The sequence below is a fragment of the Polyodon spathula genome, chromosome 15, assembly GCF_017654505.1.
Source record: "Polyodon spathula isolate WHYD16114869_AA chromosome 15, ASM1765450v1, whole genome shotgun sequence".
In the NCBI taxonomy this organism is placed as follows: Eukaryota; Metazoa; Chordata; class Actinopteri; order Acipenseriformes; family Polyodontidae; genus Polyodon; species Polyodon spathula.
In genome coordinates, this window is record NC_054548.1 from 1,893,530 (window position 1) to 1,921,058 (window position 27,529).

The window sequence follows — 27,529 nt, forward strand, 5'->3', positions numbered from 1 at the left end:
ATTATTATAAGCATTAGGACGGGGCGGAGGCTGGGCGCGAACCAGCCAGCCCGCAAACGAAGCCTTAACTGGGCTCCTCTGCATTCGGGGTTAGAGAGATTTTAACCTCATGGTGCTGTCACCAACCGAAAGAGGACAGAATCTGAACGGCAGTGCACAGAACACTGCCCATCACATTACACTGTAACCACGGCAACATGCCAAGACGAAGCCTACCACACCTTATCAAGTCGACCACCTCCGATGTGCTATTTGGCATTTAACATACCGGTACAAAATCATAACAAATCCGGGTAGAAAATGGAATTTGTGAACATAGTGCAATAAGGTAATGAGTAATTAAGAATAAGCTGCATTACGTTTAAAACGTTACACTTAATGATTAAGCCTCTCTCTCTCTCTCTCTCTCTCTCTCTCTCTCTCTCTCTCTCTCTCTCTCTCTCTCTCTCTCTCTCTCTCTCTCTCTATATATATATATATATATGTATATGTATATAGAGCATGTAACATGCTTACTCATAAAAAAAACAAGTACAATGACATTAATACAAACAACTTTCAAATATACACACAACTATAAACCTACAATAATTTGTTCAAATTTCAGAAGTCCATGGCACAGCGTGTTGGTCTAATGGGTCTAGGCACAGCGTATTAGTCTCCACTGGTGCACCATAGAATCAAGACTCCAATAAGTAAGAAGCAGGAACACACTCACAGAGGAACATCTGCACGGTTAGAGGGCAACCCTGCAATTATTATTTTCAATTGCTGCCTATGACATAGTAGAACATCGAAAAAGGGTGGTCCTTGTGAAAATCTTAAACACTTTTAATAAATACTGTCTGCATAATGATGTAAACAAATATAGGGGTTGTACATACAGCAGTAGAGGTGCTACCTTCGTTAATATGTAGCCTTCTCCTTCCCTTACCAAATTACGATGAATGTCATTGCTGTGTGTGTGATATTAGAGGCCAGGGTAGCAGCTGTATGAGGCATTGGTGAAATGTTTCCACAGTAGCACATTCTGACATACCAATGATATCGCAATGCTATAAACCAATATATCCTGGTGATCCATTATCTTGTCATTGCTGTTGATGCTGTTGTCTACTGATGATTATTCCAGGGTTCCTTTGGTGTAATACTCTGGTAGTACACTTGAGGATCCCCATTTGAAGATGGAAGAGGTAAACAGCATGAATCACCTGGAGCAGTGACCCAGGACAACAGGAGGCAGGCCAAATTCAGAATAAAGAACCTCGTTCAGATGGAGACTGAAGACAGTGAAATCAAAGCCACAGAAGAATCCATTGTTAAAACTCTAAACAAACACACATGGGCCCTTGACTTTAAAGCACATTGGCTTAAAACAAAACAAAGCTTTATAACAAAATCATAATACTGTAACGTGCCGGCTCTTTTGCACGAAGGTATTGGCGCTATGCTTTAGTGCAAAAGGTCCTGGGTTCGCACCCACCCCTCCGCCTGTGTGTGTGGATTGCCATGCCCTGTGTGATGCGCCTGCCTGCAGGAACTGAGATCGCTACAATATGTAGTGTTATTTAAATTCTGATAATCATGTTTTTTACAATTAACTAATTGTAGAAACTATCATCATTCTGATCATGTATACCATTCAAAGTGAGAATAATGCAATATAATATTGTGTATATTGTTGTTGTTTAAAATGTGCCCCTTTGTTTTATGAAAACAAATCTTTCTAATAATGTAAGTATCTTTATGATTTTTGTTGATAAAAGCATGGGACCTTTGACCTTATTTAAATACACCACAGTTTGGATTAAAAGGGTCCCTTGTGAATTATATTATACAAAGTGTTTAAATGAGTGCAGTTATTTCTATATTGATTACACTACATTGACTGAAAACTAAGCCATATTGGCACCCTAAACATAAGTGCCTGTCAAAACCAGTCAATAGAGTCCAATGTACCAGTGGCAGATAAAAAGACAGTGGGCTTAAAGTAGCTAAGAACAAAATATCAGTTTCATAGACCTCAACCCATGTTTATCATTTCAAAACTACTACACTATCTTAAAGGAAACTCTGTTCATAAGCCATGCCACTACACTGTTAGGTCATTTCACTTGGAGAGTGAGAATGTCCTCCCCCTTCACTGGCTCTTTCCATGTCAACAACCAGTCAGCTGCTTCCACTCCTGAATGCCATGCTTAGCCTGTAACATGCTTTGACCCAGGCAACACTGCTGAGGTGAAATGATCCAGGATGTTCAAGTGCAAACAGCATACAAACCCAGAGCTTTTTTTTTAACCTAAATTAGTGGCTGAAATTATAAATTACATGTGTGCTTGAACATGTGCTCATTTTAGAACTGCACATTTGAGACCTACTGTATGTAGTTAATGGAAGTACAATTTAGGGTTAGGGAATTATTAGATTTAGGGAATTATTTTGTTAGCTAGTTACTTTAAGCCTTGTTATATGATATGCAAGCTGCACCAAAACAAAACCCTTGTTTAGGAAGTTACAGCTTTGTTAGGAAATGCAGCTATTTAGTGTTTATCTGTGTACTGGCTATCAGTCTGCAATGTGTATCCCACGTTACATCTGGAGACCCACTTGCCCCATGGTAATAAACTTGTTAAGATGTGATAAACTTGCTATGGAGCTCGTCTGGCTGACCGTCTGGCTCTCTTACATTTTTACATATAAACAGTATCCAATTAAGATTTCTCCAGTGGTTTTTGGTTGTTCACTATTAAATTGCCAATGTTACAGTACAGAGACTAATTTTAACAGTTTATCATCATTACAGGTCAGTCTTGATGCACAAACCTTCAGGAAACAGCATCAGTTCTTTGAGAAGACAATCACAACCCTGGAACTTGCCAGTAAAAAGCAACTGGTTTTGGATGTATAACCCCTGAACTACTGATTATAAATTCTCTTAAATAAGCCCTCGAGTTCAGTTAACTGTGATAGTGGACAATGCACATCATGCACAATCATTTCTTCAGTATTTGTCACTATGTCCTGCCACTTATTTTTTTGATGCAACAGTAGGTGGACTGAACCATGTTTCGTGCAATTGGACATCCTAGCTACATTGATTGCCACAGGGTGACTTACCAGTGCTTAGATATTGAGGTTCTGCGATTGTGATTACAGGAGCATGCCTCTGTGTCAGTCGTTGAATATAAGGTTGTGTAACTGAAGAAATATACTTGTATAGAGGTGTCATGTGTGTGCTTCTTTATGCTTGTTTAAGCAGACACTGATAATATTTAAAACGTTACAGTTCATGGTTCTAAATAAGCAGTATTTTCCCACTTCTGTTTTGCTTTAGATAACAGTAAGGTCAACCATGTGCGCTTAATCTAATTCTAAATTAATTCTAAATCTGATTCACCATAAACTTTTGGAACCAAATAACATAGTTCATTCTTTCCTCAAACTTGTAGAAGTCTTTATTTGCATCTGCTCTGTTTCGGGGAGACTAGTGTTCAACATTCTGCTGCTGCTTCAGTGGGCCTTGTGAGTCTCCTTATAAACAGCTTAAGAACATACCAAGGAAACGCAGAGGCTTTGCCAGAGCCCTTCAGGGTTTGCTGTCTATTGTGCAAGAAAGAACTGTGTCTGACCCAGCCAGACAAGAAGGGGTTAGTCACTGTGTATGTCATCTAATTAGCCCTTCTGCAAGAGATAACCGGTTTATTAGGCTTCTTGTAATCATTTTAAGCCCTGTTCCAAATCACGGTTAACGCACCGTTAAAAGCATTGCAAAACGGTCGTACGTGCAGCTGGATATTACCGCCGCCGCTGCTGTTGATATAGATTTATTGCAGAACAGGCTGTGTGAAGTCTTGTTTCTTGTTATTCTCGATTAAGCAAACAGGAAAACAGACATGCAGCGTAAGTGTACTTTCAAAGGCCACAGCACTCAATAAACCTTTTGAACTTTGCTCAGCCCTTGTGCGCGTACGGAAATTAATATTTGACAGGTTTATTTTCCCGTCGGAAGAGTTTCTTATCGGACGCTCCTGGTACGGTGTTTATTATATCCCCCCACTGCGTTTGACAAGCAAGCAGCCGGCTCTTGTGGAATCGATATGACACAACGTCAGCTGTAACATTAGCGATTTTTAATATTGTGTTAACTGTCGCATCATTGCATTGGGATGCAGTCACGGATTGTGTGCAGTGGCACGGCTGCTGCAATAGCTGCACGAAGAATCAGGAATATTTTAGGTCCCGTACTTGGAAGAGGGGGCTGGTCAAGCAAACAACATGAGGTCAAACTTATAAACACGACTGCAGGTAACCAAATGCCATGTTACACGAGGCAGCCACTTTGAAAGTATTGGATCGGATTTAACATTCCCATATAATCACCTGTACCGGTTGATAGACCTGTAAGCATAAACTAAAACATTGCTTCACCGGTAGTGTACTGTGACTCTTCTGATCAGACTGCACTTACCGGCGGTAGCACGGATCACTTGCAACAGTTCGCCCTTCATGTTGACAGCTTTGGTTATGATGCATTAGTATGTAGATTACCTTGAAGTGTCTCTGCTTGGACTCAGTATTTCAAATCATAAATGTTATTTGTTACTGTACAGATGTTATGCAAGCAGCAACAACATTCCCATTGCTTAGCAGTTTAAGTCATCCCATGTTTTACCGTGATTCAGTGATTGGGGAGAGTCTCAGATTTGCATAACTAAACTCGCAGTAAAACATAGAATGACTCAGACAGACTGCTTTACATTGGGGCTTATGGGAGTGCCATTATTTCCAGTGCCTGACAGAACAGTCAGCTTTATTTCTCTAGAAAAGGGATTGACAATACATTCAATGCCCTTCCAAGTTAAAGACTTGCATTGAATCAGAATAGTGACAATGTAAACATAATTCTTCTCATAGTTTGCAACACTGTACTTTTGAGGTACATCCTTGGTGCTATCCCTAAAGTCACTGCAGGTCTTACACACAGCTTCCTCAAAGTAATGGGTGACATGACGAAGACTGACAAAGACATGGTGTTTTATAATAGGGTTATTCTAGCAATTGACTGTAGATCAACCCCTCAGACTGGTTGCATTCCAGATCTGCTAATGGTCCTCATCTGAGCTTCTCAGATTGTGGCATGTTTATTAGGCACACTACCCACATTATAGCATAATCTCATTATTTGTAAAATAAATAAAAAAATTAAATAAATAAATAAATTAGGGACATGTAAAATGGTACCCTCTAAGCCGTATAAAAAGGCATAGTTCTTTGCAAGACAAAGCCATGCAGTGTACCTTGTTTTCACCTAAGTGTCTCTCTACTTTATGCATTTGATTTGCACTATTGTGCTATATTTTAATGTTAACATATTAAACATGTTTTTTCTTTTTTGGTGTGTTTATTCTCAACCTCAACATATATTTACAGATGGGCAGATTTATACACAAATGTCAGAATTGTGACACACTTAGTCAAAATTGTCAAGATACTTGACACATTTCGTTGTAAATATTATAACATACAAATTGCATAATGTTGTATCTTTCTTTTTGTAAGGAATGGGTAAAGGGCAGGTTTATCTTTGTTTCAGGTGATACTGTTAAAATTGGTGACATTTCATTCAAGCTGAAGTCACCTACGAATCCTGAACTTGTGCCTTTTAATTACTGTAAGTAATGACTATGGGTAAGCTTTTCCCCTTCATACTGTATGTGTAGAAATGTAAAGGTACAGACAGGCAGCCTCTTACCATCTGATTGTGATGCATCCAGTAACCTGTGCTAAAGAAGGTCCTAACTGTAGCACATTTCATACCTGGCTCTCTTGATATATGCAAAATTCGAATTGTACAGTATCCCCATTGCTGAGGATATGCATTTACCCAGCCGTTAAACCTTTAGAATTTTGCCTGATCGCTTAAACATTATCAGATGTATGCATGTAAAATATGGATGTTGGCCATACAATGGTAACTATGCAGTGCAAGGTTATTTATTTAATATTTAGTCTATTCCTTAGGCACATTGGTGTTAATGTTTAACACCCTAAAATACATCGGGCAAGGTACTATGGTTTAAATTAAAGTGTTTAACCTGAAGTCACACCTGCCATAAAAAAATCAGGTTTTAATTCTGTGGATTGACATTTACATGACAGCATGTTAATGTAGGTTACAGTGGTAATAATTAGTTGTGGTGGAAGAAAATTAGACCGTGACTCTGTGATGAGGTCAGTCCAGTTAATTAAAACCGAGCAAAACAAAAAAAAGCATGTGAAGAAACCCAATTCATCTTGGGGATCAGCATGCATTTCACTATATGCAAAACTACAAAGTGGTATGTAATTCAGTATGTTAACGTATACAATTATTCTGCAGGTTTCATTCCACTTTAGAAAGCAGTATGAGTTCATTCTATAGGGTGGCTGGCAGTCTTTTGGCCATAGCTGTACTGTGGCTCATCATGAAGGGCAGCGGGTTCTCTTTTCCATCACACTCCAGAGGTCCCTCCATAGTCCAATACAGTACATGAGGAAAGTAAACAACAGGAGAGGAAGCTATTTCTGTATTCCTTGTTGTAGTCCTATTAATTGTTCTGAAGCAGTAAATACCATTTGGCTGAATAGCCTCTTTTATATATATATATATATATATATATATATATATATATATATATATATATATATATAATAATATATTTATATATATATATATATATATTATATATATAATATCATGTTATTAAAATTAGATCTCATAACTGTTATCTGTGAGTGACTAGTTGTGTAGCTTGTATAATATAACATGCTGTACAAGAGTGCAGAAAGTAGGCCACATGAATGTCACTCAAATACAAGATGGTTTACAGTTTAAAGGATTCATATAAGGCCTTGATATGCTTTATTTACTCTTCATCACTGGTACATCCATATAATTTAGACATTCTGAAGCTCCATTTTCATGTAGATAAGTACAAAAAAAAGATATAGGCCTAATAATGAAAGAGGCCGCTTTCATGCAATATGCATCGAATATACATAAGAATGTACCAATAATTAAATACACATTGCATTAAAAAGGGTGTTCACAACGACTTTCTGTTATTTTAGAATGATATTACAGAAACGTTCAAATTTTACTTGCCTGATCACGGCCGACTGGATGTATTCAGCATGGACGTTTTCCACGTTTTACCCTAGCCTCATAATGTTCTGTAACGTTCTGAACTGTGACTTCAGACGACTGCCTTGGGTGTTGTGTGACGTATGATTTTGTGTTCCTCAGTGTCTGAAGCTTTGCCGCAGACAGTGGCCCAGCATCTCAGATGGATTATGCAGAAAGACCTTTTGGGACAGGATGTGTTTTTGATTGGTCCCCCGGGTCCTCTTCGCCGCTCCATCGCTATGCAGTATCTGGTAAGTCAAGGTCTCCGTGTAAGCCACATGAAAAGGATACAGTGGAATATTGCATTTTTAATGTATACAACTTTTTATATATAAAAGCAATTGCAGTATAAACAGATTTAACTCTTTTGACTTTATTCAGAGAAGGATGTAGTTCCTGAGAATGTACTTTTGACAAGTACTGATGGATCACCGATGTAGCTCTGTGCCCTGTCCCTTGGGTATCAAGTTTCGTTGGTCCTTGCATTCTTTATTTTGATGTAGTGCGGTATGCATTTCATAACACAGCATTTGCAACGGCAGTACCGGAGATAAGGAAGTGTATTTCAGTCTCAGTAAGATGATGATTGTCCCTTGAATTTGATGCATTTCGAAACTTTAAACGATTTTTAGTGATACCAAACTGACATTGGAATACTGCCTCAAGACGCTTCATGCTTGGAACGTGCATTTCCAAAATCTAGAAAACTAGTTTGATAACAAAATTGTAGAAAAAGAACGTTCTACTCAGGGTGGCAGAAGTTGTTGTAAACAAAGCCTGTGTTACCTCACAGCTGCAACCTACTTACAGTGTTGATTAGAAAGCCTGACGATCAACCCATCATACCTAATGAACAAATGTTGCCAAGGTACAGAATCCTGTCATGCACCTGACCAGTAGGGATAGCTGAAGTGTGATTTCATCCCAAACACAGGAAGATAAACTCCACTGCATCCCTTCCTTTGGGCCCCCAGCAAAGATCGGCAAAACAGCATGACCAAGATTCAAACCAGTGAGCTCTTGATCACATGACTCCCCTTGCACTCCACAATGTTTGGCTTTTATTACAGAACGTGAGCCAGTGGCAACCCCTGCTTTGTGTTGATGTTATGTTATGGTGATTGAATCTAAAGTTTGATTTTTCAGAGTAGAAAACAATACTGAATTATTGATTGCAAACTTAAAAGGAACATCATTGTCTTTGCCACATATTTATAATAAGTTTTTTTCTTCTAAGTTCACTCCTTCTGTAAGTGTGAAATGTGTTTTGTGAGATTCAAATTAACAGTCTGAGTAATCTATAATTTACTATATATACAACGTGCTGCACTTTCTGTGCTGGGCAGTTCAGCAGTGCTGGGATCAATTTACTAACAGCGATGGTTATTGAGGCTTTTAGAAGTGAATCTGAGTATAGATTTGTTTTTGTATGTAATAACAGGTACCGTAACAGTGTTAATTAGCAGACAGAGATTGTTTTTTGGAATATGTTGGCTGTATGTTATTGCTGGGTGCGATGCGAGTAGTTCTTCCAACAGTACACAGATGAATACAAAAATGATTTGTAGATACCTTTTTTTAAGTTTGCACTGATTTTAAAATGTCAATTTAGATCTTCTGGATCACATAATCTGGGTATCCATTGATAGTCAAGGTTGTTGAACTCCCAGACATTTCCTTATGTATGAACTAATCGAGGCTTCCAGACTCTACTGTTGACACGGAAACCTCATACACAGTAATACCACGTTTCTATGGACGATAGAACTCGGGTGCCTGCTCGAGTTGGCTTTGTCAGATGCAGTAATCTCTCTCTCTCTCTCTCTCTCTCTCTCTCTCTCTCTCTCTCTCTCTCTCTCTCTCTCTCTCTCTCTATATATATATATAGAATCATCTACATAACACTGTGTAACAAAAAAAAAAAAAAAAATTGTTCCTGGGTAGTAAGTGTTATTTCCTAATTGCTTATGCCTCAAAAGTATAGAAAATGGCTATTATTCCCCACAAACTTTGTTTCTGTGACCAGGACAGTGATATTTCAAAATATCACTATTTCCAATGGGAAAATGGGCAAATGTGTGTCTTTTCGTTCACATAAAGTCAGAAAAAAACAACATATGAATCCAAATTAACATGTATTTATACTAAAGTAATACAAAGATGACTACAAAAGATTTAGAAGTGAGTAGTTTTTCAAAATGTACAATTATACTGTAAATACAATATACTACCCTTACTACCCAGGAACAAAAATTGTGTTACATAGTGTAATCATCTATGTATGATTATGTAGTGATATATGTACTGCGTGAAAGAAATGCACAAAAATATTTAGATGGATTTATCTTTTAAATCCTTGACAATTTGACTATAATACTGCTTGCAACAAATTCACATCTTGACCTTTAACTCACAAGTATTTATTGGGAAAATCGTTAGTGTTTCCTGCCCAACTGAGGTAACTCATTAAAACATGGAAACGCCACCTATTTCATCAACTCGAGTTGTCTATCAACTTGAGTTCTGGGAGAACTGAGACCAACTGAAGTGCACTGGAGTTGATTCGAGTTGGCTGTCCATGGAAATGAGGTATATGTGGCCACAGCAACCTTGGAAGAAGACCAAACTGAAAGCACCAGACTTGCCTTGCAGTGCTCTCCTGTCAATCCATTTTAGCCCTTGCACTGCCTGCTGTCTTGCCTCAACCACTCAGACTGTGCCCTTTAAATCCCCATTGTGCCACCTACCAGGAGACTACGGGATTATCTGACACCGTTGGAATGGCCTCTTCATCAATATAGAACACCTTACCCACTAATCTGCCTTTGATGATGATGCTTCTCGACTTGGGGGGCTTGAATTGCATACATGCCCATCTGAAATTATCTGCTAGTTTGACAAGTAACCAACTGGTGCAGGCTACTGCTGTAGTGATGGTGGTCATATCATCCTAGTATGTTCCAAGTCCCAGAAGCCAACCGTTCTCCTCCCACTACCCATTGTGAGGCCCTAATGATGACTTCCATTGTCATGGTGTAGACCAGTGTAGAAATTGTGCAACCTGCCATGAATCCAACTTCGAGAAACGGCCAAGTAGTGGTAAGCTCTGGAGAAATATTACATTTGCCTTTGTGAATGCTGCATTTCATTATATAGCTGTTTTCTCTTATAATGGTGGATTACTTTTATTATGTAGAAGAACATTGCATAAATTAGACGTTGTCAGAAGACAGTACGAATGAAAAGGTATCTTTCAATACAGCACCGCAGAAAAAAGATGCATAGGTGGCTCAAAGGAACAGCTGTATATTTGTGTGTATGTGTTTATATATTGGTTTGGTTTCTTTCCTCATAGAGCCATATTAGAGGAAAACTGCTCCCTGACAGGAATCTCATGACAGTAGTTCTTTCTTTTTAACTGTCTGAACACACATGGTCCTTCATATGCTTAAGCAACAGTTGCTCTATTTCACAAGTAGATATCCCCTTAGGCCACAAATTCATGGCAATATTTGTGTGGAAAAAGTTAAAATAGGATTTGACACAATTTGTTTTATCATGGAATTCAGTTTTGAATGACCTTGGGAATTTGATGTCACAAGCTGACTTTAGCCTAATTTCTTCTGCTTGGGTGTTATAGCTACTTGCCTTACAGACATGAAGCATTGGATATCACAGCATTTTCTAATGTTGAATTCAGATAAAACAGAGGTTATACTAGTGGGCTCACAGAACCAACTAAAAGGAAATGTGGGATTACATGAGCTCAACCCTTGCAGTCTGTAATTCAAAACTTAAACGAGAAATTAAGAGGTTGGCGGTCATCTTTGGTCCTGCTCTATCATTTGATCATCTAATGCCAAGAGACTAATGCATGCCTTTGTTTAATCTAGAATTGATTATTGTAATGCACTTTTTTCTGGTGTCCCAAAACTTGTGGTATCCTGCTTGTAGCTTGTTCAGAATACCACTGCTAGAAATCTGTAAAATCAGGAAATTGAACGAATTACCCCTGTTTTGGCCTCTTTACATTGGCTCCCTGTGCAATATAGAATTGATTTTAAGATTTTGCTGTTAACTTGCAAGGCTCTGAATGGATTAACACGTAGTTATTTGCAGGTGTTACTGACCATGTATCTTCCAAACCATACTGAGATCACAAGATGCAGGGCTGCTGGTTATTCCTAGGGTCAACAAAAGCAACACGGGAGGTAGAGCTTTTTCTTGTAGCGCTCCTAAATTATGGAATGCTCTGCCTTTGTTTGTCAGGGAAGCTGGGACACTTAGTTAAGACTAAAACACGCTTTTATAAAATGACTTTCTTATCTTAATGGGTTTTAGTGCAACTTTAAAATTGCTGCTTTTGGCAATAGTCGGTCAATCGCTGCCAGTTGCAGTAGGGAGTGACTTGGAGCTAGGTCAGATGCTGTGAACAGGGGAAAGCTAGGGTTGGAAGAGGTACAAAAATAGGTTTGAAAGGCCCCTTGCTAACAATGACTGCTTCTCAATCCTTCAGGAGCTGACGAAACGAGAAGTGGAGTATGTGGCCTTGTCTCGAGACACGACGGAGACAGATCTGAAGCAGCGGCGAGAGATCCGAGCCGGCACAGCTTTTTACATCGACCAGGCAAGTGGGACTCACACCTGAAACACTTTACACACACTGCCGTTCAGCCAGCACGGCATTTCACATCCACCAGGCAAGTGAGAGTCACACTTTACACACAATGCCGTTCAGCCAGCACGGCATTTCACAAAAGCCATTAACTACCGTACTGTAACTGCACAATAATACAATAAAATGAGGTCAAAATTAAACAAGCATTCCCTTTCAAGTGGCTACACTATATTTGAACATAGTAGTTGTGTTTAGAAGATGGCAGTGTCATGTTGAAGTTGAAGCTGTACTCCCTTATGCAGTGTTGCATCCTTACATCAATATTTTCATGATTTCAGTGTGCATTGAATTAAGAGCAAGTTGGTATGGGTGTGTGGCAAAGTGGTTAACAGTGTGCAGGTGCAGGAGTGATCAATGAACAGACAGACAGCGGTAATCCAGGAGCAATGTTATTTATTTTTTACAACCCAAAGTGTGATGACAAAACGGCAGTAAACAATAACAGTGAGAAACAGGTAATACAGCGGAGTATTGCGCTGTTTTAATCCACGGGTTGGTCCTGAAATAATACACCCACACGTAACACCACAGTGAGTGATAAAGTGCTTGTGGTGCATGTACATTTATTCGTGAAACAAAGTACAGTGTCGTCCAACAGAACAAACAAAACACTCACAATAATAACAGCTTAACCATAACAAGGAACAGATGACTTCGCTTGGTTAACTAGTGCAACCGCTCCTCCAGTCCGCGGCTGAAATATGGATTCACTTCCGGCTCGATGATTTAGTGTATCGTGGCTCCGCCTCCTTTGTAGATGACCGACTTCCTTCTAACCCTGGAAATGAATTGTCTGGCCATCCAGTCCAGGGCACTTTGTTCCCTTTACACAGTGTCCTCACAGGTTGGGAGAGAGATTTATCACCAAGATTCATTCTGTCTCTGTCACAGGGTGCTATATTAAATGTGTGTGATGCTAAGACAGTCAGTCAGAGCAGAACAAGCTTTTTACATTATAGACAATGCAGAATGTCAGCAGGAACAAAACAATAACCTATTTATAAAGAAGATCATCTTTCAATGTTAACAAAAGCATATGCTGACAAAAAAATGCATAACTGATAAATAAAAGTAATTGTTTTTGCATGTGCGGTAATATAATGAATAACTTATGAATGCCTGCATTTCTTTGGCTTTAAAGACCCACATAAATATTTTCTGAAAGAGTTGTGGTTTACTGTGGAAACAATTGTGCAATTATGTGGAAATGAGGGTCGCGAGTTTCTGCTTGTGTTTTTATGTTTTCTAACAGTTGTTATTTCTGTTCTTCCATTGTTATATGTGATATGTTATATATATATATATATATATATATATATATATATATATATATAATATATATCTATATTATATATATATATATATTATCATTTAAATTACTTTAAATGACTGGCTTCAAGAGGACTGTAATGTAGCCATTGTCAATCGGTCAAAAATATGCATCTTGTTTTTGACATTCAGCCAACTTCATTTTCAAAGAAGACAAGCAGGAGGTGGTTGTCATTCGTGGCTTCTGGGAGCACATTCCATTGGTCAGAGGGCTGTGAGTTGAAAGGTTAATAGAAGAACACTGGAGCTGGTCTGGGTATTGATGTTTCTCTTCAGCACAAAGAGACATGTCAATCACCAGCCTAACCTGAGGCTTCAGCAGCTTTGCAGCATCAGCTGTTTTAGGGCCGCAGAACTACTTGTTGAACTAAATGGTTGTATTGACATGGATGATGTTGTGGTCTGTAATGATTTGTTTATGTAACGTTTGTGTGTAACTGGTGCCGTTGACCTAGAGCTCTGGTCAAAAGTCCATCACCTAAAATTTTAGGATTGAGACACAATTTAAAAACTATATCAACATAATTTAGATCTATTATTTAACATCATGCACTCAAAGAAACTACACAATGATTGCAAAAGACTACTGGAAGCCATAATAGTAGAACAGTATTTCTTGTTAGATTTCGAAATGCCACTTTTGGCCAAGCTGGAATCAAGGCCTTTAATCTCAGAGGGGGTATCCTGGTCTGAAAATGTTAATGAAAAAATGTAAAAGACAAAGAGAGTTTACAGTTTATACAGGGAATGTAAGCAGCGCTGTCTCCTTGTCTTTTGTCTCTAACCACTTGGCCACAGCACTGCCATCAGCAATCCAGTATTATGGGAAATGGTTGGATAATTTATTGCACCGTTTTAGTAGCTGTAAGGTTTCTGTATTTGACCTAAATCTTCCAGACTGTTTTATATAGCACAGTGAGGGAAGCTGATGAATTTCTCCTTCCAGGCTGTTTTATGTAGCACAGTGCAGGGAGGCAGATGAATTCCTGCTCTGATAAGGGAGAGTATCACAGAAAGAAATCTTTGTGAGGTGACTGAGGTGATCTGCAGCATTGTCAATGTCTTCAATAAGAGCATAAATCAATAAACTTGAGTTTCTCAAGTCTATATTAGCTCTGGAGGATTACCAAGGGGAGCGATTCCCTATTCATGTGGTTAAAAAAGAAACGTGATAAAACCCTCCAAACCCTTTCAGAAGCACCTGTTTAAAAAGGTATCTGTTTTGGTTTGTTTTGGCTGTTTAGTTGAGCATTTCTTTGCAATCTGAAATCTGCCAGCCGCTTGAATTGAAAAACATGGCTGAGCTGATGTGATTTCTTGTTCGACTCTGAGCTCTCTAATGATTGGTTTAGAACGGTTATGAAGTTCAGCCCGATAATAGATTGGGTGCTGAAGTGGACATATGTGGTGGAGGAGGTATGGAAGCAGTGTAATAAAAGATGAGCAGAATAAGAATTGAAATGACAGGCTTCACTTTGGCATTAACTAGAACTAAAACAGCTAAGACGATTAACTGTATTTCATTTATATATATATATATATATAGTGCTAAGATTTGAGAGTGGCATTTTATTGCACATTTTAATGAAGCACAACACAGCACATGTAGAGGTGTGGCAGTACTTGGTGCCATGGTCTTTGCCAGTGCTTATTCGAGATTACACTGTGGGCTCATTGTGTGTGGATCTTCTTTTATGATTCACACTGCCAATTGAATAGAAGGAGGAGGAAGAAAGTAGCAACATTATTATCCAGCCATTCTTCCATCTGTCAAATGCAGCTTTCTGACACACCAATATACAATGATGTATGCAGTATGTGATGCAGTATGTGATATACAATGATGTGATGCAATACGTGATATACAATGATGTGATGCAGTACTTGATATACAATGATGTGATGCAATATTGATTGCAATATATACAATGATGTGATGCAATACTTGATATACAATGATGTGATGCAATACGTGTTATACAATGATGTGATGCAATACGTGATATACAATGATGTGATGCAGTACTTGATATACAATGATGTGATGCAATACTTGATATACAATGATGTGATGCAATACGTGATATACAATGATGTGATGCAATATGATATACAATGATGTGATGCAGTACTTGATATACAATGATGTGATGCAGTACTTGATATACAATGATGTGATGCAATACGTGATATACAATGATGTGATGCAATACGTGATATACAATGTATGATGCAATACTTGATATACAATGATGTGAAGCAATACTTGGCTTATCCAGACGTTGGTCTGAAGAGATGTATCTCTAATCCTCTTCAGGTTCTTAGCTAAGACTTGATGTGCTTGACAGGTTTATGGTAGCTTGTTGTACCAGTTGAAGAATTCAACACAAAACTCCATGAACAAATGCAGTAAATATACATTGCACTACCCACCTAACACAGGAAAAAATAAAATAAAATAAATATATACACATTTGTCAATTGGGCTGTCTGCCTTCTGTGAATCCCACCCCCTCAGCTCCCTTCCAGAATAATTAGAACACAAGAGCTTGAAAACATTCTTAGTTGTCATTACTGCTTAACCAGTGTAGGAAGTGAAAAGGACAAACTTTGCAGTATGTCGTAGTACCAAGCTTACACTGTCCTTTAGTCTCTGAAGACTGTGTCCGTTTGTTTCTGTTTCATAATTTCACTCTGTAGCCAGGGGTGGTCAACCTTGGTCCTGGAGAGCCACAGTCCTGCAGTTTTTCTGGCTATCTTTAAATCATCATGGCTAAAGACCTGCATTTTTTGTGTTGATTTAAGTAAGTAATTAAGAACTGAGGTGGAATGAAAACCAGAACACTCTGCAGCATTCCTGGACCAGGGTTGGCCACCCCTGCTGTAGCCGTAGTCAAAGTAAACACTTTCACTACAATCTAGCCCCCTGGCGTTGTGCATGCATATTGTAAAAGTACAGTGTTTCTCCTCAAGGTTATTCCTGCAGACCATGTGAGCTGCGGGGAGATGGGGATCTGTCAAACTGCTGTGCTAACGTTGGTGTGATCATTCCAGTGGGAAATCATTTATGAAACACGTTTTCAGAATTTCAAATGGGAGAGCTAGGTGTATTGCACTGTACTCAAGTTCAGTTTCAAAGGCTCCCCACGAGACCTGGTTCCTGCCTAGTTACAACACTGCAAATGAATTCTCTGAAGCTGATCTCCAAGGCTTCTTTGTAAAGTCCTAATAATTAGTATGTATTTATTACAATAACAATTCACACACCAGTAATGTGCTTGCCTTACTCCTTTCATTTTCTGCACATGCAATCAGGGTTATAAATATGCATCTTTAGTTTTCAAAGCAACTGTCTGCAATAATATTAGTTTTCTTTCATCCTTTTTTCATTGAAATAATTCAGTTCTTGTATCTGGCTGTGAAAGGCATGCAAAGAGAGGTGTCAGCTTTGTCATTCACAATAGTAGGTATATATTGCAGAGCTCAAAGAACCATTCCTCCATGACCCTTTAGCCCTTTCTATTCAAGTGTTTCTGCATCAGTTGTCTGGCACCTGAAGCCTTTGTGTGCATGAAAAGCCTTATTTTATAGAATAGTTTACTGAGCGTGTTTATTTTCTAGATTTAGGGTTTGCTATGCAATACGTTTGTTAACGGTATTTTTCCATGCGCATACAGTCCACAAGCTACTGTTTTTGCTGTTGATTTGTGTACTGTATGAGGCGACACATTTTACTGTGTGTGTGTCTGGAGATTAATGTCAGTGTTTAGCCATCTATAGTCTTTCTAAGTAAACCTGTAATGGAGAAATACCCAGTGAAACAAGCATACAGTAACTACATTAAAAACATACATGGCATTCAGCATTAGTTTAATGGTACCGGATATGTTGCCAGGCTAATGGTCTCTTTGATGTGGATGACAGAGACCTTTGCTTTGCATGCACAATTTCTAGTTAAGAATACAAAAGCATTGTTGGTTCTTTCAGATCATGTTTTTCACAGGACTTCATTCATTCACTGGTGTGGTTTCGGCTTCTTTTGCGTCAGTGCCTTTAAAAGTATTGATGTGATTATAGCTTTAGGGATCATTAATTATAAGTAAGGTTTTGAGTGGCAGGCTAAGTTAGTGTGCTTTCTACCCATGGGATCAAACCTACATTTTAATCCAAATTCCATGGCTGGTGGTTTGGGGTTTTATTTTTATTTCCTCTGATTTATGTCAGAAAGCTGGATTTATAAAGTGTGTTTTGTTTTTGTTTTTTTCCCTAAGGTTTTTATGTTTTTTTACCCCTAACAGTTCTAGTAACATGGTAACCCTTTCCTTCTTTGCTTTCACATGGTTATTCAATGAAAGTGTAATTTGCCCAAAGGAAATGGCAGTGATGGTGACTGAATAAACTAAACACATGCTGGATTCCCCAAGACCGTCCTCATTTTGGGAGCCAGTTGGGTGCAAACACTCCTGCCACGCATGATTATTCATAACGAAGTTGCACCTCGTGTGTGCATAGCCTCCCTGCACCGGGTAGGGTCTGTTCTGACAGAGGGTCTTGTAATGATGCATAAAGACATTTTAATGGTAGCGCCCGAATACAAAATCAAAATAAGTCTTCAATATGTACCAACAATTGAGTACATGTTGAAAGAGATTCCATTAATAGGTACCACACTGCAAGCAACAATCAGAAGCAATGTGTTTTGTTGTAGCCCTACAGCCTGTTCTACTTTAAGCCCATAAACATAATATAAATAGCAAAGCATTTTATGCAGCGTAGTGTAATTTGAAGGTCTATTTGAGCCTTCAGTGGGTTCACCTGTGTAAGTTAAACATTACAGCATTTTCTTTTCAGAAAAGGCACTTCTTTCATATTGTTGCTCCAGGTCTCCACAGTGCAGCAGTTCATTTTTCAAATTATTTCCATGGCATATGATCCTATTTCTTTTACAGCCTCTCATCTCTAAATGGCACTCCAGTCATTTGTAACATCAGAGCCCATTTGTTTTTTTCCTCTGTTAATCAGAAATGCAGATAGCTCCGTGCCTATTTAACCATTTCTTATAGAGAGAATGTTTCTGCTTAATTTACAAACAAAAACCAAAAATGCTTTTATTGTCTAATAATACCAAAATAATCCTGTAAACCTTCTGTTGAATCTCTCCTATCAATCACCTTATCAGGAAGCTTTAATGAGCGGTGCCCTTTTCTTCTGATGCCGTAATTGAATACATATCTTGATTTGGCATTTTGCTGCAACCCTAAATAGGACAGGGGCAGTGAAATAAAGCAGTGCAAGTTGTGGAGCTGATTCAAGAGGGCAGGGAGCAGCACCATGGTTAAACTTGCAAAGAGCAAGTACTGTAATGCTAACATGCCATTTTGACAGTGTTTGATCTCCTTCATTTTTTTCTCCCTTTTTTTATTAATATTTTGTTTCAGTCTTTTTTCCCAGCGCCTTCTTTTGCCCTTGTTCTCATCATCATCTATTATACTGTTTGATCTTTGACATCTTGGGTGGCAAGAGAACACGGTTAAAGCAGCTGATCCCAATTAGGACAAACTGGAGGAGGAGAAATCCAGGCGCGCTGTATTGCTAATCTGTATCCCACTATGGTTTATAACATATTGTGACAGGCTGGCGAGTGGATAGAGGCCCAGAGACAGACTGCAGTTCAAAAAAATAATGCTTTTATTATAAATAAGCACAAAATAAAAGGGCACAAGGGCCAAAACAAAGGTATTTAAACACAGCTACCAAAAAACAAAGCAAAACTTACAAAAATATAGGTTTCCAGGCTGGGCGATGGCTTCACTTGATCAGAAAATTAAAAAACTACATATTAGCAAGCACAACCATCTGCTTGCTTCCTCAGCTCCCTCCTCTCCCTAAAGGGAAGCTGAGGCCTCCTTTTATGTCAGATGGCTGAGTGCTGATTGATCGTTAATTAGTCCAATCAACCCCAGCCACCTGAATACAATAAACCCAGGCAGGTAGGGGAATTTAACCCCATCTCTGCCAATCTATACAGGGCAGAGCTCTGCTCTGCCACACATATATTAAACATAAAATGTTAATTTGGGAATTTGATCTCTGAGAGTAAGATTAGTGAAGTATTTCTCCTCTTTGATTGTTGTTGTTTTGTAGTGTGTTACAGTATTTCATCAGATGATGCTATGCAAAGTGTGAGCACTGCTCTAATGTGCCTGTTTCCTCTCTACAGTGTGCCGTCCGCGCAGCGACGCATGGGAGGATCCTGGTGCTAGAGGGACTAGAGAAAGCTGAGCGAAACGTCCTGCCCGTTCTCAACAACCTGCTGGAAAACAGGGAGATGCAGCTGGAGGACGGGCGCTTCCTCATGTCTGCACAGCGCTACGACAGACTGCTTCAGGTTAATGAAATGTTTTTGTCATGTCTGCACAGCGCTACGACAGACTGCTGCAGGTTAACGAAATGTTTTTGTCATGTCTGCACAGCGCTACGACAGACTGCTGCAGGTTAACGAAATGTTTTTGTCATGTCTGCACAGCGCTACGACAGACTGCTTCAGGTTAATGAAATGTTTTTGTCATGTCTGCACAGCGCTACGACAGACTGCTTCAGGTTAATGAAATGTTTTTGTCATGTCTGCACAGCGCTACGACAGACTGCTGCAGGTTAACGAAATGTTTTTGTCATGTCTGCACAGCGCTACGACAGACTGCTTCAGGTTAATGAAATGTTTTTGTCATGTCTGCACAGCGCTACGACAGACTGCTGCAGGTTAACGAAATGTTTTTGTCATGTCTGCACAGCGCTACGACAGACTGCTGCAGGTTAACGAAATGTTTTTGAACAAATCCTGATGTTGATGTTGTTAGAGAGCCATTCAGCACGATATATTGTAGGGTTAAAAAAAATACATCTAATAACTAACAAAATGGATTGTTTGGAATACAAGAAACTTTCGATGAAAATAGCAAATTTTGATTAATCAGGACAAGAGCATAGAGAAGGCTGTAACAAAGCTGTTCTTAGTTGCTCTAGGTAAAGCTGTGTTTTTTTTAATGATTATTACAGATTATTCCATGAAGTTTAACCAGTGCTGTGTAATATGTGAAATCCACTTTTCTGAAAGACTAGTATAAATATACATAGTTATTTTTTAGCATTTAAAAAACTAAAATAAAGCAAATATTTGTTTTTCTGACAAATTTAGAACCTGGCAGCAGGTTTAGTTTATTTCTGTTAAATGATTAAAAACATTGCATAAAGCTGCACAGGTTCTTCAACATGTTTTCCACGAAAATGAAGCCAGTTCCATGAAAGACTAAAAGATTAGCCTGTCCAGTACAAAAAAAGAGACATTTCACATGTCTGGTGATACTTGTATAATGTTTAAGCCTTGATGTGCCAGTGGCCTCATCTCACTGCCACAGTTCTAATAAGTGATAATGTGTTGATGTAGGATCACACTAAGGAAGAGATGGATGTCTGGAAGATTGTGCGTGTGAGTGAGGATTTCCGAGTGATTGCACTGGGCTTGCCTGTCCCCAGGTACACTGGGAATCCACTGGACCCTCCCCTCCGCTCAAGGTTCCAAGCCAGAGACATTTATTACTTGCCTTTCAAGGTAAGCAAGCTGTAGTACAGCTGTTACTGCAGAGGTACTGTGCTGCAGAGATGCATTGCAAACTAGCAGAAATCAGGAGAAAAACAAGAACACTGGTTTAGTCAACCAGCTAGAGCAAATGAAGGAGACTTAAAAGTTAAGACAAAGACAGTGAACACTGTTTAGGAATTTAGTAACACAATACTTTAGCACAACTAATGTCAGTGTGGTCAGATCCTTGCATTGCCCACTGCCCCCCATCCCATTCTGTAGTGTTAGAGTCAGATCATTCGTGTTGAGCAGTTCAGTATTTTCAGAGAGAGGGATGGGAAATTATTATGTTTTCCTTAAACAAAAACAAAAGTTAAATAATTCCAATTTTGTTCTTTCTTGTTCTTCTTCTTTCTTTTCCTCCCCTTAGGACCAACTAACGCTTCTTTATGCTGCTGGACCGAATGTCCCAGCTGAGAGGTAAAGGGTGTTCAAAGTTATCGGGTAGTTCTTATGTCTGAGATCAAACATGATTACTTCAAACTTTTTAAAATGATGCTCACTGTTTAATTAAACATCTGATGTCTAACATATTAATAAACCAAGGTCAATAACTTCCAGCAGTATTTATACTCAGTGCTCACTGATGGTTTAATTGTTTAGCATGTTACGATGTTCCCTTTCAAAACATATTAATTTACATTAAAGTGTAGAGTACGAGTCTCAGTTTCTTTCACTTTGTGTGGGTTTGATTATTGTAAAGATTCATGCACCATTATCTGGACAGACTTCCTGCTAGATCTATCAGCTTACGGCAGTCTGTTTCCTCCTCCTAGCTTTCCATTTGTAAAACTGTAGTGTTCAGGTTAACATTCTCTTTGTTCCTCAGAGTCTCTCAGCTCCTGTCCTTTGGTACGACCCTGTGCTCCCAAGAGTCTTCTAGCCTTGGCCTTCCAGACTTCCCAGTGGACAGCCTGCCCGCTGCTGTTCACATTCTGGTAGGTCATTGCAGAGGAGAGAGACTGTGTATTGCAGGCAGTCCCAAAGGGGATAGCTGAACTATGCAAGACAGCCTTGTGTTCAGTAACTGATCAACATAGAGCACAACTAGCTATACTGTAATGAATAGTCAAGAATGGATCACAGTACATCCAAACAGAGTTTGATATTTAAAGTGTGAGTAATGAATAGATGACATTAATATCAGCAATATCAGATATGACAAATTCAGCCTCAGAACAATTGTTGTGTTCCTAATTCTACCAAGTGTGGTAAAGATGATTGTCTTGTCACTCATGAAGCTTCTGTATAGAATATCGTATAGGTTGCTGTACGATGCAAGCTAATATCCACTCCTCGTGCCGCCAGTAGAATAGGTGAAAGTCTTACACAGCACACTACTATCATTCTCATAATATTCAATTAAATACATTCATTTAATGTCATGGCATTTCCATCTGCTGCAGCCTGTCTAATACAAAGACATTTCAGATGCTGTAGCATCAATAACAGTGCATACCAAATATTAGATCAGGTGAAAGTGAGTTGTGTTCTCTTTACTTTCAGGAAGCCTTTCCCATGCTGTCCTCCCAACAGCTCCTCCAAAGACTCTACCCCTACGACATGTTGCTGGCAAAGGAAGGCAGGACTGCAGTGGAAGATGCTCTGAGTGTGAGTTCATCATACTGTACATAATACAATCTACAGCTGTGCTTCCATTTATTTTCTATAAATCTTATCACTAGGAAGCACTCATCATGACTGAGTTACCATCCTATAAAAAGCAAGTTCACCTGCATATTTTTTTTTAGTAGCTGTCATTTAGGCAATGAACTGTTTTACAGTACTTCCCATTTTAATACACAGCCTCTCATTATAATATACATTTCGTAGTTGAAATACACAGCTGCTCTTATACAAAAAAGAAACATGGAGAATGTCAGATATCAATATTAAATATTGGCAGTACTACAACCCAGGAGCCCTATCTAAGAGGGATCTCCAAAGCTATGAAGCTCATAGTGGCATTTATTGGCATTCTCTGTTTGAATTTCAAGCTTTGCACGCAGAGTGACAATTTAGAACTGAATCAGAAAGCCTTCCAAGCCTGGCATTCCTGTTTTATAGTGGGTCTGGTGCCCCTTGACAAGTCACACAGAGAAAATCAATACATAACACTTCACTCGTAACACTTCATTTTCTGAAAAGATGCTTGTACATCAAAGGCATTATTGCACTGTGGACTTACAACTTATGTAACTACTGTATTATGTCTTTTATATGATTTGTAAGTACAGAAGCTGTGCCGTATATAATAAATCCTGTGTAGCCATAACAATGCTGCATTGTCTGATATAAATCTGTTTATTGATTGCACAATATGTGCAATTTTATAAGTGTATCCGTTAAGCTGCACTTTTATTCTGAAAAGGTTATATCAGAATAATAAAGAAGTAGTTATTGGTGGTTGCCATTAAGTCAGTCAGTTTTTTAGTGAACAGTAAAATTCAGTAATCGCTTTCAAGCGCTTGCCTGTCTGACTGATGGAGCATCTCCAGTAAATGTTTCAACACCAGCTCTTTCCTGTTTCAGAGATTTGAGCTGCTTGATTCAGGCAAGCACCATTTCCCCAGAGGGATCATTAAAGTAGAAGAGAAAGATGGCAGCCAGACCCCACAGGCAGCAGTTACTGTGCAGATCGCAAGCAAAGAAGTCCCATTTCAGGTAACGTCTAGGTAATGTCTAGGACTGCTCAAGCAGAAGAGTGTGTGATATGTGCAAAGTGGTTCAGGTTATGAGAATTGTGTTAGGAGGGAATGCACTGCTCAGTTCTGAGGAGGCGTGGCAATAGATTTCACACAAGTAGAATTTGTTCCAAAAAACAAAGAGGATGGCATTGATTCATCATGAGATGAGACTGTCTGATAATAGATTGCTCTGTCTGTCACCTGACATGTAGTCAAAAGACCTCATAACCTGGGATTTTAAAACTTCCCAAGTTTTCTAAACACAATATAATCATATACACCGCCATAGTTTTCTAAGCAGCCATATTGTTGTGTTCCATTAAATGATATCCCAACATAATTTTTAACATTTTGAGGTTATAGAATAGTATATTTTATTTGATTCTTGCAGTCATGTATTTGTGCAATGTACTCCAAGGAAATACCAAATTAAAACGACACGGCCTTGTTTAATTGTATTCACATTTAGAGAACACTTTAAAATCTGGTACATAAAAGCAACATTTTGACCTTAACTGAGTAATAAACATCAAAGTATGAAGTGGTAAAATACACAGTTATGCACTTTACAGTGCTTACGATAACATTGTCAGGGGCACCTAGTTAACATGGGTTAATCATATAGCTAACTCAGGTACGTCTACTAAAGTTTATAAGAAGAAAAAAAAAATCCGGAAATGATTTTCAAGACAGCCCACTCTTCACTGTTAGGCTGTGTTTGCTTGATATTGTGCTACACAGGTCCCAGCTGGAACAAGACCTTTAAGATCCCACCTGGGAGGCCTGAACTTCATTAGGACACCCAGTCATGACCGACTGCTGGCAGAAATGATGCAGTCACACATGGTGAAAGACATTTGTCTGATTGGTGCAAAGGTAAGGAGTGTGACTGACATGTTCAATCTACTGCAATGTACCATCACTGTGTGATGCAAGGGCACAAAACCTTATCATGATAAGCAGATGAGCCACTTTCATTTGTGAGCCAATGGTTCCCCCATGTGTATCTCCTGGCTATCAAAAGTAATCTCTGTTTAGCGTTTTTTATCTTTGGGTATGTGCACAATATTTGGTTGATGACCATCATAATTGCTTGTTGGCAGTCTCAGACACACTTTATCATATTCCTTTTAGGAAGCAAGCATATGGGGTTCTATTGAGCAACAAGGTTAACAGACAATTCCCGTTTTATGGTATAGAACTAGCAAAAAACAACTCTGAGCAATCCTGTTTGTTGTATACAGTGTGCTTTATTGTTTCAGCAAATATGCCTTTGTACTTGAATTAGTTGTTAAACATTAAGTATGTGCAGTATTTGTCCAGAGGTGTTGTAAAGAACAAAATCATGGCTTTTATTTGATCCACATGGGTCCCACCACCAATACCACCAAACCACCAAATCCAATACCGCAGAGCCTGTCATATCTGATTTGAATGGTTCCAGGAGTCCATGGGATATGTCAGTACATCTTATTTCAGAGTGAGTCCTTGTACTACATTGGGGTTGCTTTATTAATGAAGAGGCATTAGAAATGAACAATACCAGGTACAGCAGTGTGTCAAAGTACGGTACTGCACGTATACTACACGAAGAGAATCTGTGAAAATTATAACAAAGCACTGCAATACACTGTTAGGCAATTTACAAAATAGCAAAAACCATTCTTGCCGTGCTTTCTCAGTTACAAAATAGCAAAAACCATTCTTGCCGTGCTTTCTCAGTTACAAAATAGCAAAAACCATTCTTGCCGTGCTTTCTCAGTTACAAAATAGCAAAGACCATTCTTGCCGTGCTTTCTCAGTTACAAAATAGCAAAGACCATTCTTGCCATGCTTTCTCAGTCTATGCCAAAGTAATCCTACAGGTTTTTTTTTTTTTTCCTCACCTTGTGTGTTAACCCGAGACAGAAACAACAAGAAGAAAGCCTGCACACAAACACAAACTGGTTTTACCAAAATCTTGTTTCAGCTTCTTTACAGTACAATAATGATATAAATCCCTTGTTTTCTTTTATTTATGTATTTATTTTATCTGCAACTGAATCCATTGAGAGCTGAGAGCTGAATGTTCTGTTTTAGACCCATAATAAAATATGCATTGATCAGTTTTCATCAGTCCCATTCAGTACCACTCAATGCCAGAAGTCCATCGGATAATAGCGCAGATCATATTTTACAGGCTCGGATATGACAGGTTCTACTGTACATAGCAATAAATAAAAATAGTACAAATCCTAAAACTTTTAAGCACTCCTATAGTGAACCGAGGATACTGCCAGGACAGGGGTTTGTTCTTCCAGCTTGACAGCTTGGCTCTCTTGCAGGGATGCGGGAAATCTGTGATTGCGAAGGAGTTTTCTGAGATGCTGGGCTACAACGTTGAACCCGTAATGCTGTATCAGGTAAAAACATGCCAGCAACTCCTACATTTTGGTAACGCCTTGACTGTTATACTGATGTGTTGAAGAAAGTGATACAAATAATATTAAACAGTTAATTTAATATAATAACAATAACATGCTATTGCAATATAGGTTTTAAAAACATAACTGTAAATAACACTTCTAATTATAAAAATAGGATATGGAGCTTTCCACCAGTAGTGTGCAAAGATCATATTGTAACAAACTGTTAACCCTGATTTAGGTATGCAGTTATTAATGGATGCTGCAATTGAAGTGTAAGATTTTTCTTAATTTTGCCACCCATGCACATAAAAAATTGAGTTAGGTTTAGAGGCAATGTTTACATTAGGTTAAGAAACCAATCTGCTTAAAGAGAAATGTATATTGCAATCTAAACCTTGTGTCTGAAAGGATAATCCTGGAAGTTGCCTCGCTGGATCACCTCCCAGAAGCTGTTTCCTATCCAATTATACTGAGCATATCTGTGGTAGTGGCTGTTCGAGCAAAACCATTGAAAAATTTAAATTGAACTTGGAGCATCAAAAACAGATTTAATCCACCCTTTCAGTTCTTTCTTTCTTTTTCTTTTTCGTAAAGGCTCAATTTTAAATTAACTTTATGGTTTGAGAATGTAATCCTTGATTGGCAAAATGCTATGAACAAAAACACCAGGATTAAAGCTGATCGAGTGTTAGTTGGACGTGGCAAATACTGTGTTGAAATGTGTTGCGATTGTGATATTATTTTGTGAAGAGGAGGAAGAGACCTTTTTGAGGACTGTAGCACTGCTTGTCCTGTTAGTGAAAAACATTTTTTTCTGTAGAACCTCATTGTCACTTTTAAAGCATTTTACTGGAATCAGGCAGAAAAATGTTGCACTAATGTCTATTCCATGTTTTCAACCATTGCTTGGATTTTCTGTCAAGTGTTAGAAAACAGAAAGCAATGACAAAAAAATCAAAACCTGTAATTCCAGTTCTCCTAGTTCTATGAACTTTCTTATCCTGTTTAAGACCTGCTATTGTTTGGGAGAATTAGAAAAAATCAAATAACAGGAGCAGGTGATGATTAGTGTCTGTCTGTCTCAAGCTGTCAGGCAAATACGACTATAATGTAGATGAGGGAAACTAGGAAAAAGGAAATGAAATGAATGTATTTCAGCTTGCAAATCCACCGCTATAAAATCTAAAGAGTTTCTGTGTCCTGTTGTTTTACCGTTAGGCTCTTTCAGGAGAGGGCAGGAAAAGGAAACTGTTGTAACTATTTGTGGCTGCTGCAGTTCAGGGGTTACTGTGTTCTGGGAATAAAAGAATGTTTGAAACAATGTAGTTATCTAGTACAGTACATACAGTACAGCACACACCATTTGACAGAGTACATTACATGATGTATACACACAAGCATGATTCATTCCAATATAAAATAGGCTTTTCTGTGTCTTAGTAGTTTTGGTGTACAAATTTGCTTTGTACTGCACAAAGTAAAAGAATTAAAGTGTATTTATGGCATGGTAGATTGTTTAGGATACCATAGGATATAGCGCAGATAATTTTGAAGTGGTACTGAAACGGTCACATGCAGCGGAATCTTTTTTAATTGTTATGTAGTTTACAAGTCTTTTAGCAG

General features: G+C 38.6%; 1 protein-coding gene across 2 annotated transcripts in view; it reads left to right on the forward strand.

Moving 5' to 3' along the window:
* Positions 1-4,014: 4,014 nt before the first annotated feature.
* LOC121327839 (von Willebrand factor A domain-containing protein 8-like) overlaps positions 4,015-27,529 on the forward strand; it is a 103,433-nt gene continuing 79,918 nt past the window's right edge. The window contains exons 1-12 of one of the 2 annotated variants that reach the window (XM_041272088.1): positions 4,015-4,305; positions 5,594-5,671; positions 7,286-7,416; positions 11,682-11,792; positions 19,393-19,560; positions 20,617-20,781; positions 21,182-21,231; positions 21,641-21,749; positions 22,318-22,422; positions 23,344-23,475; positions 24,240-24,374; positions 25,823-25,900. In XM_041272088.1, coding sequence (XP_041128022.1) covers positions 4,167-4,305; positions 5,594-5,671; positions 7,286-7,416; positions 11,682-11,792; positions 19,393-19,560; positions 20,617-20,781; positions 21,182-21,231; positions 21,641-21,749; positions 22,318-22,422; positions 23,344-23,475; positions 24,240-24,374; positions 25,823-25,900 — 1,401 coding nt within the window. In that variant the 5' untranslated portion in view covers positions 4,015-4,166. The remainder of the gene's footprint in view (positions 4,306-5,593; positions 5,672-7,285; positions 7,417-11,681; positions 11,793-19,392; positions 19,561-20,616; positions 20,782-21,181; positions 21,232-21,640; positions 21,750-22,317; positions 22,423-23,343; positions 23,476-24,239; positions 24,375-25,822; positions 25,901-27,529) is intronic. The other variant, XM_041272087.1, reaches the window with a different exon arrangement.